The 13,083-nt window shown below is 35.7% G+C and overlaps 1 protein-coding gene across 1 annotated transcript in view; it reads left to right on the forward strand.

The window, feature by feature from the left end:
• The window catches only part of ASIC5 (acid sensing ion channel subunit family member 5), a 31,320-nt gene extending 19,040 nt beyond the window's left edge, over positions 1-12,280 (forward strand). Inside the window, exons 7-10 of the mRNA XM_035023203.1 lie at positions 2,481-2,537; positions 4,722-4,890; positions 10,022-10,113; positions 12,090-12,280. Coding sequence (XP_034879094.1) covers positions 2,481-2,537; positions 4,722-4,890; positions 10,022-10,113; positions 12,090-12,280 — 509 coding nt within the window. The remainder of the gene's footprint in view (positions 1-2,480; positions 2,538-4,721; positions 4,891-10,021; positions 10,114-12,089) is intronic.
• Positions 12,281-13,083: the final 803 nt, after the last annotated feature.

Consider the following 13,083-nt stretch of genomic DNA (forward strand, 5'->3'; position numbering starts at 1 on the left):
GGAAAAGAAAAGAAAATTGAGCCAGTCTCCAATTCTTATTTTCAGGATGGAAAATTGGGTGCTCTTAAATATCTAAAACTGATCATCACCATTTTCTCAATTCGAAAGAGAAATTAGATCATCTATATAAATCTTAATCAACCCTGAATATATCATTTTTGGGAAATTCTTTTCTTTGTGGTCAGAAAAACAGCTCCAGGCCCCCTCTGCGTACAATTTGGAACATTTCCGGAGCCAGGGATATTCGCAGCCAACACTGAAAGAAGCAGTAGAGAAGGGTGGGTGGATCAGAGCTGGACTCTGAACCAGGCTGGTCATCTCAGCTACACAATTTCTCCTCTCCATGACCTTAGACTAAACCTCTCTGTACTTCCTATAACCTGGGGAGAACACTAACAGTGTCTTACCTTAGAGGATTGTCGTACAGATGAAAGAAGCGTGTAAGTGGTTTGAAACACGTCTGACACAGAATATATTCTATGTAAGTCTTGGTTATTTTTATTCAGATTTGCCTCATCCCCCTTGGCCAGCAAATTCATAAAGAAATGGAGAGTGTATTAAAGGCAATACCAGTTTGGCTCTTTAAATTGGCTGCTATGGCCCATCTCACACACACATGCACGCACTACCTCTCATACACAGGTAGACTAATGCCACCTCTGCTCTCTCGTTTTTTTGTTTTTTTTTTCTAAGATTTTGTTCATTTATTTGAGAGAGCGAGACTACAAGAAGGAGGAGGGTCAGAAAGAGAAGCAGACTCCCCATGGAGCAGGGAGCCCGATGCGGGACTCGATCCCAGAGTCCTGGGATCATGACCTGAGCCCAAGGCAGACGCTTAATGACTGAGCCACCCAGGCGCCCCACCACCTCTGCTCTTATTAACAATGGTTTCTAGTTGACAAACTGCTTCTTAGGAATTTGGAGAATCATCACTTCCTTTTTTCTAGAATTCTGATTATTGGTCTCTGGCCAATAATCCCAAACTGTCATTCTATAAAACTGCTCATGCTGGATCTGATTTGTCATGCCTAATTATCTTTCCAAAGTTTCTGGGGGAAAAAAATCTGAATTGGTAGATGGATTATAATGTTTATAATTTAATAATGTATTACTTCTTGCAAATTGAACTGGATAACAAATATGGACCAGAAACAAGATGAACTATAAAATACAAATCATGGCATTTTTATAAACTTTAGCATATACCAAGTGTTTTCAGAATGATATCTTATTTGGTTTGATCCTCACATATCCCTCTAAGTCTACTATGGATGAGGAAATTGAGATCTATAGTCATTAAATGAAATAGCAAAAGTACCTCTATGGATAATTTGCAGAGGCAATCCTGAAAATCAGCTTTTCAGATATGGATTGTTTCCAAAATGTCATTGTTCTTTGTAATGGGACAAATACCATTGGAAGAAGCAAGGCATACTTTGGAAAAGAGAGGGGTTTTTTAATTAATTTAATGCTGGAAGTAGGTGTTTTTTTTGTTTTGTTTTTTGGTTTTTTTTGCTTCTTTCATTTCTCTTACAAAGAACACTTCCTCATAATTAACCAAATTTATCTACAACTTGTAAATAGACTATCTCTTTTGGTTATTTACAAGAGCATTAAATAAACACTGAGCCTAACCCTAGGGACTGCAAAGGTTATAGCAATAGACAAGTATTTGTGTTAAGGTGCAATGACTAAAGCTTTAGAATCAGCCTGGAATTAAAATCAGCTCTGCTACATATTGATTTTACAATTTCTCTCAAGGTCCACAGCCAGTGATTACTAATATTGGTACTTACCTGCCCCGTCTGACCACTAGAAAGGCAGCCCACCAGGTGTGCGAGTTATTTAAATCAATGGATGTAAGTGTTGAATCACTAAATTGTGCACCTGACACTAATATTACACTGTATGGTAACTAACTGTAATTTAAATAAAAATTTTTTAAAAAGCAAGTACACGGTACGTTGTGCGTCCTTCAAATAATACCATAAAAAATAAAAACCAATCAATCAATAGATACAGGGAGCAGGACAGAAGGTGAACCAAGCCCTATTCCCTTGCAGGGGCTTGGACAAGCCACTTTCTGAACCTTAGTTTCTTTATTTGTAAAATGATGACTCCCACATCACAGGTTTAGTGTAGGAACAAATGAGATGGTAAATGTGAGAACAATTTTAAATTTCAAAGCTACATTTTTAAATTAGTATCTCCACTTAAAGGATTTTAGCATGATATAGACAGAGGAAAAGAAACATGGAAATAAACAAAAACATTATTATTTTTCCTCCCAATGTATATTTTCTTTAGATAGTAACATGTTTGTGTAGTTTTTGTTTTGTTTTGTTTTGCAAAAGAATGGATGGATGGATGGATGGATGGATGGATGGATGGATGGATGGATGGATGAAAGGTATTTTTGTCATTATATCACTTATTTCACAAAATGTAAAGTTTCTATGTTTACACTTATTATTTTTAAGGAAATGGGATAGAATGTGACCTACAAAAGTTTTACAACTGTGTTTCTCCTACACTTGGTAAGTGGTTTAATTTACTTCTTTAGTCTCAGGATTTATATGAAAGTTGCTCAGAGTTATACAAGACATTATTTTTATTTTTTTAAAGATTTTATTTATTTATTTGACACAGAGAGAGCAGGAGAGCACAGGCAGGGGAGTGGGAGAGGGAGAAGGAGAAGCAGGTCCCCCGCTGAGCAGGGAGCCCGATGGGGAGCTAGATCCCAGGACCCCGGGGTCATGACCTGAGCCAAAGGCAGACACTTAATGACGAGCCACCCAGGCGCCCCTATACAGCACATTAAATCATATTATGGCCAGTCCAGAAATGAAACAGAATAGAAACTGTAAAGAGGGAGTTTTCCAGTGTTCTTAAAATTAAGCACAGTAGCTTTTATAAACATAGACAGTAAAACAAAACAAAGCAAAACAAAACCCTCTGATTTCAAGATAAATCTGAATTAAAAAATTTTCAGTCACAAAGTAACAGCAAGGGAGTTTTGATTTTTATTTCTAGGTTTTATGTTTTTTTAAAATTTGATACTTTTGTATAATCAAAATAGCGTTGTTGCATTTTTCTTATTACATAAAGCATGCATGTTGTGACTAGTTCAAACATTGCAGAACAGAGAAGAATCTTGTGGAAATCAACAGAAGTTGCATCAGTCTGAGAATTACTGTCATTATTTAGGTGACCATTCTTTCATTTATTCATTCAATTATACATATATTATATATAAATACATACATAAATGCATATATAAAAATCTTATGCAAATGAGATCAAAATCATACATGCCACCTTTACTGGGGACAATTTCTTCTTAAGCAACATTTTTTTTTGCTTTCATATTGTTTATCTTAACCCCTAACCAATGTTAACTCTCTAGTATATTGTACCTTTATTTTTTTCTACATATGTAGCTTCATATTTATGATGTTAAATCTTGGGTTTTTTTAATTAAAATAGAATAATATTATATACCCTCCTATAAAACTTGCTATTCTATCCCATTGTGGAAATATCTCCAGTAAACCAGGAATCGAAATTCAGAGTTTCTTTTTCATTGTTGTAAAATATTTCATGGAATGGATATGGGTAGAAGGGATCTCATATATATTTTTAATAGCTTCCAAGCTGAATATGCAGAAGTCAGTTAGTGACCAGTGGAGTTAAGAGGTACACTGTCAAATTTCTTATAATTTCCTATATTTGATGGGGGCTGGAGAGAAATTTTGGGGAAACAAATCATGCATGTAGTTCTTCAGAGAATGTTGTAGGATAATGGGATACACAGACAAGTATATGTTTGTGAGAGTATATGTGTGTGTGAGTGAATGTGTCTGTGTGAGTAGAGGGAAAGAGTGGTGGTTTTAACCAATATAAAGAACTAGAGGACATGTGCAAAAGTCATGCCCTGAAGGAGTATCAAAGTTAGATTCTGGAAAAAGAAAGTCCAAAGTTTATCATTAATCAGGGGGTCTTGGTGAACAAAGGGTTCACAAGAGCAAAGAGTTTCAGTAACAAAGCCACAGGGAAAACAAGAACCAGAATATCTACCAAGAGTGAGGAGCAGTGAGACTGGACACTGGGACAAATATCACCTCCTGCAGGGGAGTTTTTCAGTATACATTTGCAAAGATAGCCTAATAGCTCTACAGAAGTCTAGAGAAGACAGGACAGAGAATCTCTGTGGCTGATTTAGAAGTCACTGGGTCCACAGATATCAGAGAATCTCAACACCCAGCCACATATTTCACAGAACTTGTGATAAACCCAAGAGTAAATTTACTTTAAACCTGTGTCATTGGCTTCCAGGATTATGTTTGAAATTTCTTCTCAAAGAGACACAATGTCAGATAAACAACTTTCCATCTTTTTCCTGTCCAAATGAATACTATTTTATGGAAATAAGCCCAGAGACTTTTCTGGAAAGAATTTCTGATTTCTAACAAAGATAAGAATCCAATGACTCAATGAATTTAGAAGATAACAACTCCCGTGTTTCATATTCTGTCTCCTTTGCTATATTCATACTGAAATATAAATAAAATATAAACACCATTTGCTAAGAAAGTAATGCTAGAACTGGTTAGCCACTTTTTTAGCTTTGAAAGTAAAATGATAAAATTTTTAAAAGCTCTGTCCTCCCCACTCTAGAATAGTCCTCTTCTCTGAATATCCTGTCCTGATTTTCATTTCAGACCTCATTGAAGTTAAGGGATTATGTACAATGGGAACACATAATTCTAGCTGCCCTGTTCCGTGTGAAGAAACAGAATACCCTGCTACTATTTCTTATTCTACTTTTCCAAGTCAAAAAGCTTTGAAATATCTTTCGAAGAAATTAAATCAAAGTCAGGAATATATCAGGTAATCTTCTTAGTCTTATAAATTATTTGTAATTAACAGGAATATTTTATTTAGTCAAAACTTTTAAAGGCCGAGAAAATAAAATTCGGATCAATGAAAGGAGGCAATGGCTTACGTCACTAAATTAACCATGAAAATCTAGAATTTTAAAAGCGGATAAGGTCATGTCTTTCAGTCCTTCAATTTAAGTGGGTGAAAAGTAAAATGAGGCCTGCTTGAGTAATGTGCTCATGATCTTACCTTGTTAACTGACTAGGGAAAATAATACTGCTGACTAATATCAGCTGATTCTTTAAAATAGGAAAACTCCTTATCTGCGTATCACATAGTTTGAGTGTTTTAATAACTACAAGGTTGATGGAGCACAAATTATTATTCTCATTTTACAGGCGAGGAAACTGACACACACAGCATCTCACGTAACTCTCCTAGGAAGGTAGTTAGTGGCACAGAAAGAACTTAGGCCCAAGACCTATGACTCCAGTCTTCTATGTTTTTCCACAAAGATATATCCTTCCAAGTTTGATTAACCAAAGATTAACTTAGGTCTCTTTTTGCTACACCATGCTGCCTCTTCAAAATTACAAGTCAAACTTCACTGAGAACTCTTTGTTCTAAAAGGAGGGTACGACCTTAACATTTCTTTTTGTTTTTTGTTTATATTTTTAAGCTGAGCACCTGGACCAGCAATACAGTACATGGGTGCTTGTACTTTAATATAATGAATATGTACTAACTCATTAAAAGCCAGGTATCTAACGTTGAAAGCACATTTTGATTCCACTTTTAGCCTGGTGTTTATTTTCACGAAATAAATAAAATACTCTCCCCATTGAAATGCCCAGTCAATAAAGTGATCTTTACAAGTCAGGAAGGAAAAGTACTTTCATCAAGACAGGGTTGATAGGTATGATTTCAAATACTCAGCAGATACAAAGATGAAAGGCATGAAAATTTGCAATTATCTCTTTGTTAATGCTCTTGTGTCTGGAACAGATGTCTCTTTGTATTCCATTTTAATATGGGAAAGTGATTTACTTATGGTATTATTTCTGTTATACTTAAATATGACCGAGAAGTGCAGTTGTGTGCCTTTTGGCTGGTCGAGATCTCCTGGGTTATATCATTACTTAATATGCTTCATGATGTAGTGAAATTGTTCAGGATTTAAGTCCAAGAATATCAGTTTGGGTCAGGAGAGGCACAATTATAAAATATCTGGATTTTAATAATGGTAAGGAGATCAAGGAAAAATTGAGTGTTTATTGCAATTACAAAACACTACATAAATACTTCCAGTTACTTGAGTATGAGTGCTATATTACGGGGAATGAATTCGTTTTGCATAAAACAAACAATTTCATACAATTTTTGCTTGAAAAATTGTTAAATTCAAACAGAACAATTTAAAAAGTTCATTTATTTAATGAACTAATGAGACTGGCTAAGATTCAGCCAAAATTTATCTTTATATTCATCTCCATAGTGCCTGCCTTAGTCAAGCTAAGCTTCCTATTATCTTTATAATGGGGGTCAGCAACTGGCTTCACATAGCATAGATTCAATGAGACCCAATTACTGGGCAAGTCACCTGCCTGAGAGAAGTTGAGTAAATATCACAGTATTTTTGTAAGGGATGAACTTATCTTCTCTCAGAAATACAGATGAATAATGATTGGAAATGGTTATGAGGTTTGTGCTTGGGAAGTTAAACAGTATTATCAGTGTACATGCAAATTAGGAGCACGATGGGGGACAAAAAGATTGCAATATTACTAAAATTACTGGACTTCCAAGACAACTTTATTATTTCCTTCACTTAGGCAACTCTTTTATTGTTTGTAAATATGACAGTACCCCCTAATTATCTACTTAAACATAGTACGTTCTCCTGTTACCCCAGGTTAAACCAATGGAAATTAAGTAAACATATTAATGATATATTTTGAATTAAGTGTACTTGGGAATATTGATTTCTTAAAACTCTGAACAATTAGGAGAGTGATTTACAACCATGTTCCTAAGATATATTAGAGGACACCATGTAATTCTAGGAAACATTGCTAATAGGATTCATTCTTAATGACAATTATTGTTGCCATCTGAAAATCATCAGGTGGTTGGTTTCCACCTCAGCTTATAAAACAGGTTAATATTTATCCCTTTGTTCATTGGTTTCATCTTCAATTTGTTCCCTTATTTGTTCATTTTATAAATATGTAATGAGCACCTATTATGTGTCAGGATTTGGGGTGTTCTAGGTATTAAGGATTCCTCAGTGAACAAAAGACAAAAACCCTGACTTGTTCACTTATTTTCATTGGGTTGAAGATGAGCAATAAATATATATACAGTCATGTCAGATGGTGCTAAGTGCTGTGTAGAGAAAGGAAGCAGAAAAAGGGGCCTGAGGAAGCCAAAGTCAGGGAGGGTTGTTCTCAGTGTTGAGGATTGTGATCAGGTAAGATCTACCTGGGAAGTTGACAGTTGAGTAAAGACCTAAAGCAGTTGTCCTCAAACTTTTTGATCTCAAGGTCCCTTTGCATTCTTAAAAGTTACTGAAGAGTCCAATGAACTTTTCTTTGCGTGAGTTGTAGCAATATTTGCCATATTGGAAATTTAAACTATGAAAATGTTATATATTAATTCATTTACAATGACAATAATAAATGTACTAGATGGCAATATAGATAAAAGCTTTTTACAAACTATTTTCTGAAACAAAAAATAATTCAGGAAAAGGAGTGGTATTATTTTAGAGTATTTTAAATTTCTTCAGTATCTGGCTTAATAGAAGACAGCTGGATTCTCACTTTTGCAATTAATCTGTTGACTTATGTAATTTTGGTTGAAGAATGTAAAGAAAATCTTGGGTCAAACAGATATGTGGTTGGGAAAGAGAGTCATATTTTAATAACCTTTGTAGACATATGACACTTTTCTTTGATAACACATCAAAACCCAACAAGTGTAGTTTCTTAAATGTTAATTGCAAGTTGTATCTTGTGGTTGCCCCATGGGGAGTGGGATTGTTTCTCCATTCAAAATTTGATTTGGATGTTGGGACCTATGATGCCACCGATGCATCAAGGGGGGTATGAAAAAAATTCACTGGTCATGTAATGAGACTTTCTGGGAAGGCTCTGGCATCTCCCAAGCAGATCCTCTCTTGGTTTGGAAGAGCAAGGAGAGGCAACTGGTTTTACCTTTCACTGTGGTCATGAAGTAGGACTTGGATGAGAGATCTTAAGGGTTTGCGCTTTCCCAGGTGCCAAAGGAAAAAGTACCTGGGCTTTCTTACCAGCCTATCTCTTATGGGACAAGAGGAGGGAAGGGTGTCTTTTGAAAGCTGCCATTTGAAAGTAGTGAAATATCAAAACTTATCAATGAAGTTTTCATATTGAAATATATTAGTATCTATTGATCTTGTATTTTCGATGGATCTTTCATCCATGAATGATTTTGAACATTATTTGCTGTCATTAGAAAAATTCTGAGTTGTGCAGATCTTCCAAATGTTGATCCATTTAATATATAATATACATTTCATTTTCATATCATTATTTATCAGAAAAGTCTTTAAAAATTGGGTAGCTGTCAAGCTCATCATAACAGACACAAATTTTCCAAAATTATAACTATAGCATAAAAGCTATAGTTGAAATTTATTATTAACTGCAAATCTTATCAGTTATTTCTCTTGAAGTAACAAGTCATTTTCTTCATTTTTAAGACAATGTCTGCCAAATATCATAGTCTGAATAACCATAGTTTGCCAGTCATTCTTTCAAGTAAAAATGATGTTCCATGTAAATGTGGCTACTGTAGCTTTTTGAAATAACAATCACAGTGAAAATGTCAAATAATATGTTCACATATTATGAAAATAATTTTGACTTTGTGAACCCTCCAAAAAGATATTGAGGACCCCTACACATCTGTGACTGCACTTTGAAAACCGCTGATCTAAAAGAGGTATAAGAACTAGACTCAATAATAAATGGTGGAAGAAGATTCCAGAAGGAGGGGAAATCAAATGCAGAGGGAGATCCCAAGGCAAGAGCATGCCTCATGTATGGAGAGAATAGAATGGAGGTTGGTGTGGCAGGAAGCAGGGTGAGCAATGGCTAAGGATGCTAGGGAATGAGTTGAGAAAGTTCAAAGTGAGAAGGTAGGTGGCAGAGACAGGGTCATGGAGTTTTACTTAGAGTATACTAAGACATATCTGGGGAGTTTTGGGCAAAAGAGTGATATGATTTGCAAGTTGCAGAAATATTATTTTGGTTATTGTGTGATGAAAAGAGGATATGTGTGTATTTCAGTGAAATACATTAAAACTGAAAGTGGAAAGACCAATCAGAAAGCTATTGGAAAAATCCAGGTGAAATGATAAGAGCTTAGGCAGAGGTGGTAACAGTGAATGGGATGAGTGGTGGTTGGATTCTGTATATATTTTGAAGGTAAAACAAATATTTACGCATGGATTTGGCTGTGCAGTGTTATTGCAATATAAATAAGGAAATATCAAGAGCTTGGCTTGGAATATGTTCAATTTGAAATACCTATTGAATATTCAACTAAAAATACCATGAGGCAGTTGGATTTTTATTGAAGTTCAAAGTAAGATCTGAGCTGGAGACAGAGAGTGTGAGGGTATCCAAGACTATATGAAGAGTTATTTTTTTTTTAAGATTTTATTTACTTATTTGACAGAGACACAGTGAGAGGGAACAGAAGCAGGGGGAGTGAGAAAGGGAGAAGCAGGCTTCCCGCTGAGCAGGGAGCCCGATGGGGGGCTCGATCCCAGGGCCCTGGGATCATGACCTGAGCCAAAGGCAGACGCTTAATGACTGAGCCACCCAGGTGCCCCTATATGAAGAGTTATTTTAAAATAGTTTTTATTCGCTCCGGTCTCATATAAAGATTTCTAGAAGACACTAAGAAAGCAGAATCTCTGCCTTAATATATTAATGATATAAAGTAAATGACTGCCATTTATTGTGATCACAATAGCTTTACAGTGTCAACATTAAATGACATCTGAATTAAAAATGAGTATTACTTTCATCAAAGAAGAATTAAAAGTAGTGCTGACAATCTTGAGCTAGATTAACTTTATTTTTATCCCCAGGGAGAATCTTGTGAACATTGAAATAAACTATAGTGACTTAAACTATAAGATAACTCAGCAGCAAAAAGCAGTGAGTGTGTCTGAATTACTTGGTAAGTGTTCTTTAGCTGTTCCTCAATTTTTAAGGCATTTTCTATCTTTTTTTTTTTTCCTTTTGTACTTAAGGTTTTAGCTTATCACTGGAGGAAAAGAGACAGTGGTTGTCTTTCGTCTGTCATTTAAATCTGACATTTTCCCACTTTCTATCCACAACTCCAGCAAACCTCACAACAGCTTTCACAAAGAAAAGGCTGACATTCGCATTTATACCCAGCATCTTACTCACCCTTCAGCCACCACCCCTTTCTCCAGCAAATGACTACTGTAGAGTGTTTCAGTTGTACTTCCTCTGAGTAGACTGTCAGGCATCTCAGACCTCCATGCGGAACTCCACCCAGACTGCATTGAAAAGAAGAGGCGGAGCAAGCAAAGTTGAACCTTTAAGTTGCAACCATTGTCTGTTCCTGGCCTTAACAAACTTAACAGCTGATTTCCTAGATCTCATGGACTATTTAGAGGAAGTCATGTGGGAGACAGTAGAGAGGGTCAGATTCAGGCAAAATGACAGCAGTCACACCCTGGCAGCTGAGCCCCTGAATGCGGAGGAAATACACAAATCCGTCAAAGTTCTAGGGGCAACCAATACTTCATTACCACACTTTACAAAAATAGCATGATCCTGAGAATGGCTCAGGGCAATGAGAAAAAGATTAATAATGTACTCTATTTAAGAAGTTAGTGCTCGAGGTGTCAAATTCATAGAGACAAAAAGTTGGATGTTGGTTTCAAGAGGCCAGGAGGCATGAAGGATTGGGTTTTTTTTTTTTTTTTAATGGCTGCAGAGTTTCAGTTGGGGAAGATGAAAAAGTTCTGGAGATGGATGGTGGTGATGCTTGCACAACAGTGTGGGTGTACTTAATGCCACAGAACCGTACCCTTAAAATCTATTAAAATGGTAAATTCCATGTTACATTTTACCACAAAAAAAAAGCACAAACAATAAAAACAAATATAGATTTTTTTTTTTTTTAAGATTTTATTTATTTAACACAGACACAGCGAGAGAGGGAACACAAGCGGGGGGAGTGGGAGAGGGAGAAGCAGGCTTCCCGCCGAGCAGGGAGCCCGATGCGGGGCTCGATCGCAGGACCCTGGGATCATGACCTGAGCCGAAGGCAGTCGCTTAATGACTGAGCCACCCAGGCGTCCCGAAACAAATATAGATTTTAAAAATTTCTTAAACACAGGGAAATATTGTGTTAACATATTTTTTGTTGGGGCGCCTGGGTGGCTCAGTTGGTTGGGCGACTGCCTTCGGCTCGGGTCATGATCCTGGAGTCCCGGGATCGAGTCCCGCATCGGGCTCCCTGCTCAGCGGGGGGTCTGCTTCTCCCTCTGCCCTCTTCCCTCTCGTGCTCTCTGTCTCTCATTCTCTCTCTCTCTCAAATAAATAAATAAAATCTTTTATAAAAAATAAAATAAATAAAATAAATAAAAAAAACATATTTTTTGTTGGATGAAATATTACAAATGCTTAAAAAGACAGTTTTCCAAATTGCTTGGAAATTTGTTTCTGGAAAACATCATCACTCAAAGCCATCTAAATGTTACATTTCTGTTCTTCATTCAACACAGGGAAATGAATTTGTAACTGTCTATGATGTTTTATTAATTTGCCTCGATTTAATATCTTCCTAAATCTTTGAGTAATAGTTTTGGAAACAGATTTTATAATTGACTTCTCTCTCTCTCTCTTCTCTCTCTCTCTCTCTGTGTCTCTCAAGGCATCAGTTGGTACCTTTTCTATAACTTTCTCCTTTTTGAGATGATTTATATAAATATTATTTTAAGATATTATTAATTGCTATTACTTTATTTATACCAAACTTAAAATGATACAGTTAACTCATCTTCTTATATTGGTTCTGATTAACTTATTAGCTTCAAATAATTTAAATTCTAGTAATGTTTAATTTGCTTTTTATAAAAAAACATGATTTATTCAATGTCATTATTGGCTTTATTACAGCAGATGTTGGCGGACAACTGGGCCTATTTTGTGGGGCCAGTATGATTACAATTATAGAAATTATTGAATATATATTCACCAATTTCTACTGGATATGCATTTTGTTCTTGCTGAAGATACCGGAAATGACGCAGGGGTCTCGTCCACCTCAGCCTCATCTGGGGAAGAGAAATCGCATAGAAGAATGCTAATGTGCCTGTAGGACAAAAGCTTTTGCTCTTCTCTTCATAACGCATTCAAATTTATTCATGGCTAATTCATTGTTATGTAACTTTATCTTACAGTTTGGGGATTCAGTAAAAGTCATTGTAGGTATCTACCTCTTTATACATATCTTTATGTCTGTCTGTATTTATGCATAAATATTAATTTATATAATAATTTATAAAATTTATAAGTACTGTTTTATTTTTTTCACCATTGAATTCCCAGCACCTACGACAGTAGAGATTGTGTATTAAGCATTTCATAAATATTTTTTTTAATGAATGAGTGTTTGTGTAATGCAAAAAGACATTCTTTATGACTGGATATGCAAGTTGCACCTGGTAAAAGAACTGTATTTGAGGAGACAAGATACTTTTTTATTGAGAAAATAGTATGTGTAATTTGTGCTTTACAAAATTTCAGAGAATTTTTATTTTCACTAAAATTCAACATTATTTTGTCTGGAGACTTCTACTGTATAACTTTTGGAGGAGAAGGAGTCTTTCCTATTCAGGTGAATACCTAAGATAAATCTATTTAAAAATAAATTTATGGTATACTGGGAGTACATAGTGTTTTGTCAGTTTCTCCAAGTATCTCCACATACTTATAAGCGCCCTGGAAATGAGGCCAGTGCAATCAGACAGAACTTAAGCAAATGAGAAATACGTATATTTCATGACCTGGAAATCCCAGTCATGATAAATACTTCAGAGAAATTCTCCCACAGACACGTGACAGGCTAGGAGTTTCCTTATCTACATAGCTGTCAGGCGGGAGACATATG

This window comes from Mirounga leonina, unplaced genomic scaffold (assembly GCF_011800145.1).
Source record: "Mirounga leonina isolate KUSES-001 unplaced genomic scaffold, KU_Mleo_1.0 Mir_176, whole genome shotgun sequence".
Classification (NCBI taxonomy): Eukaryota; Metazoa; Chordata; class Mammalia; order Carnivora; family Phocidae; genus Mirounga; species Mirounga leonina.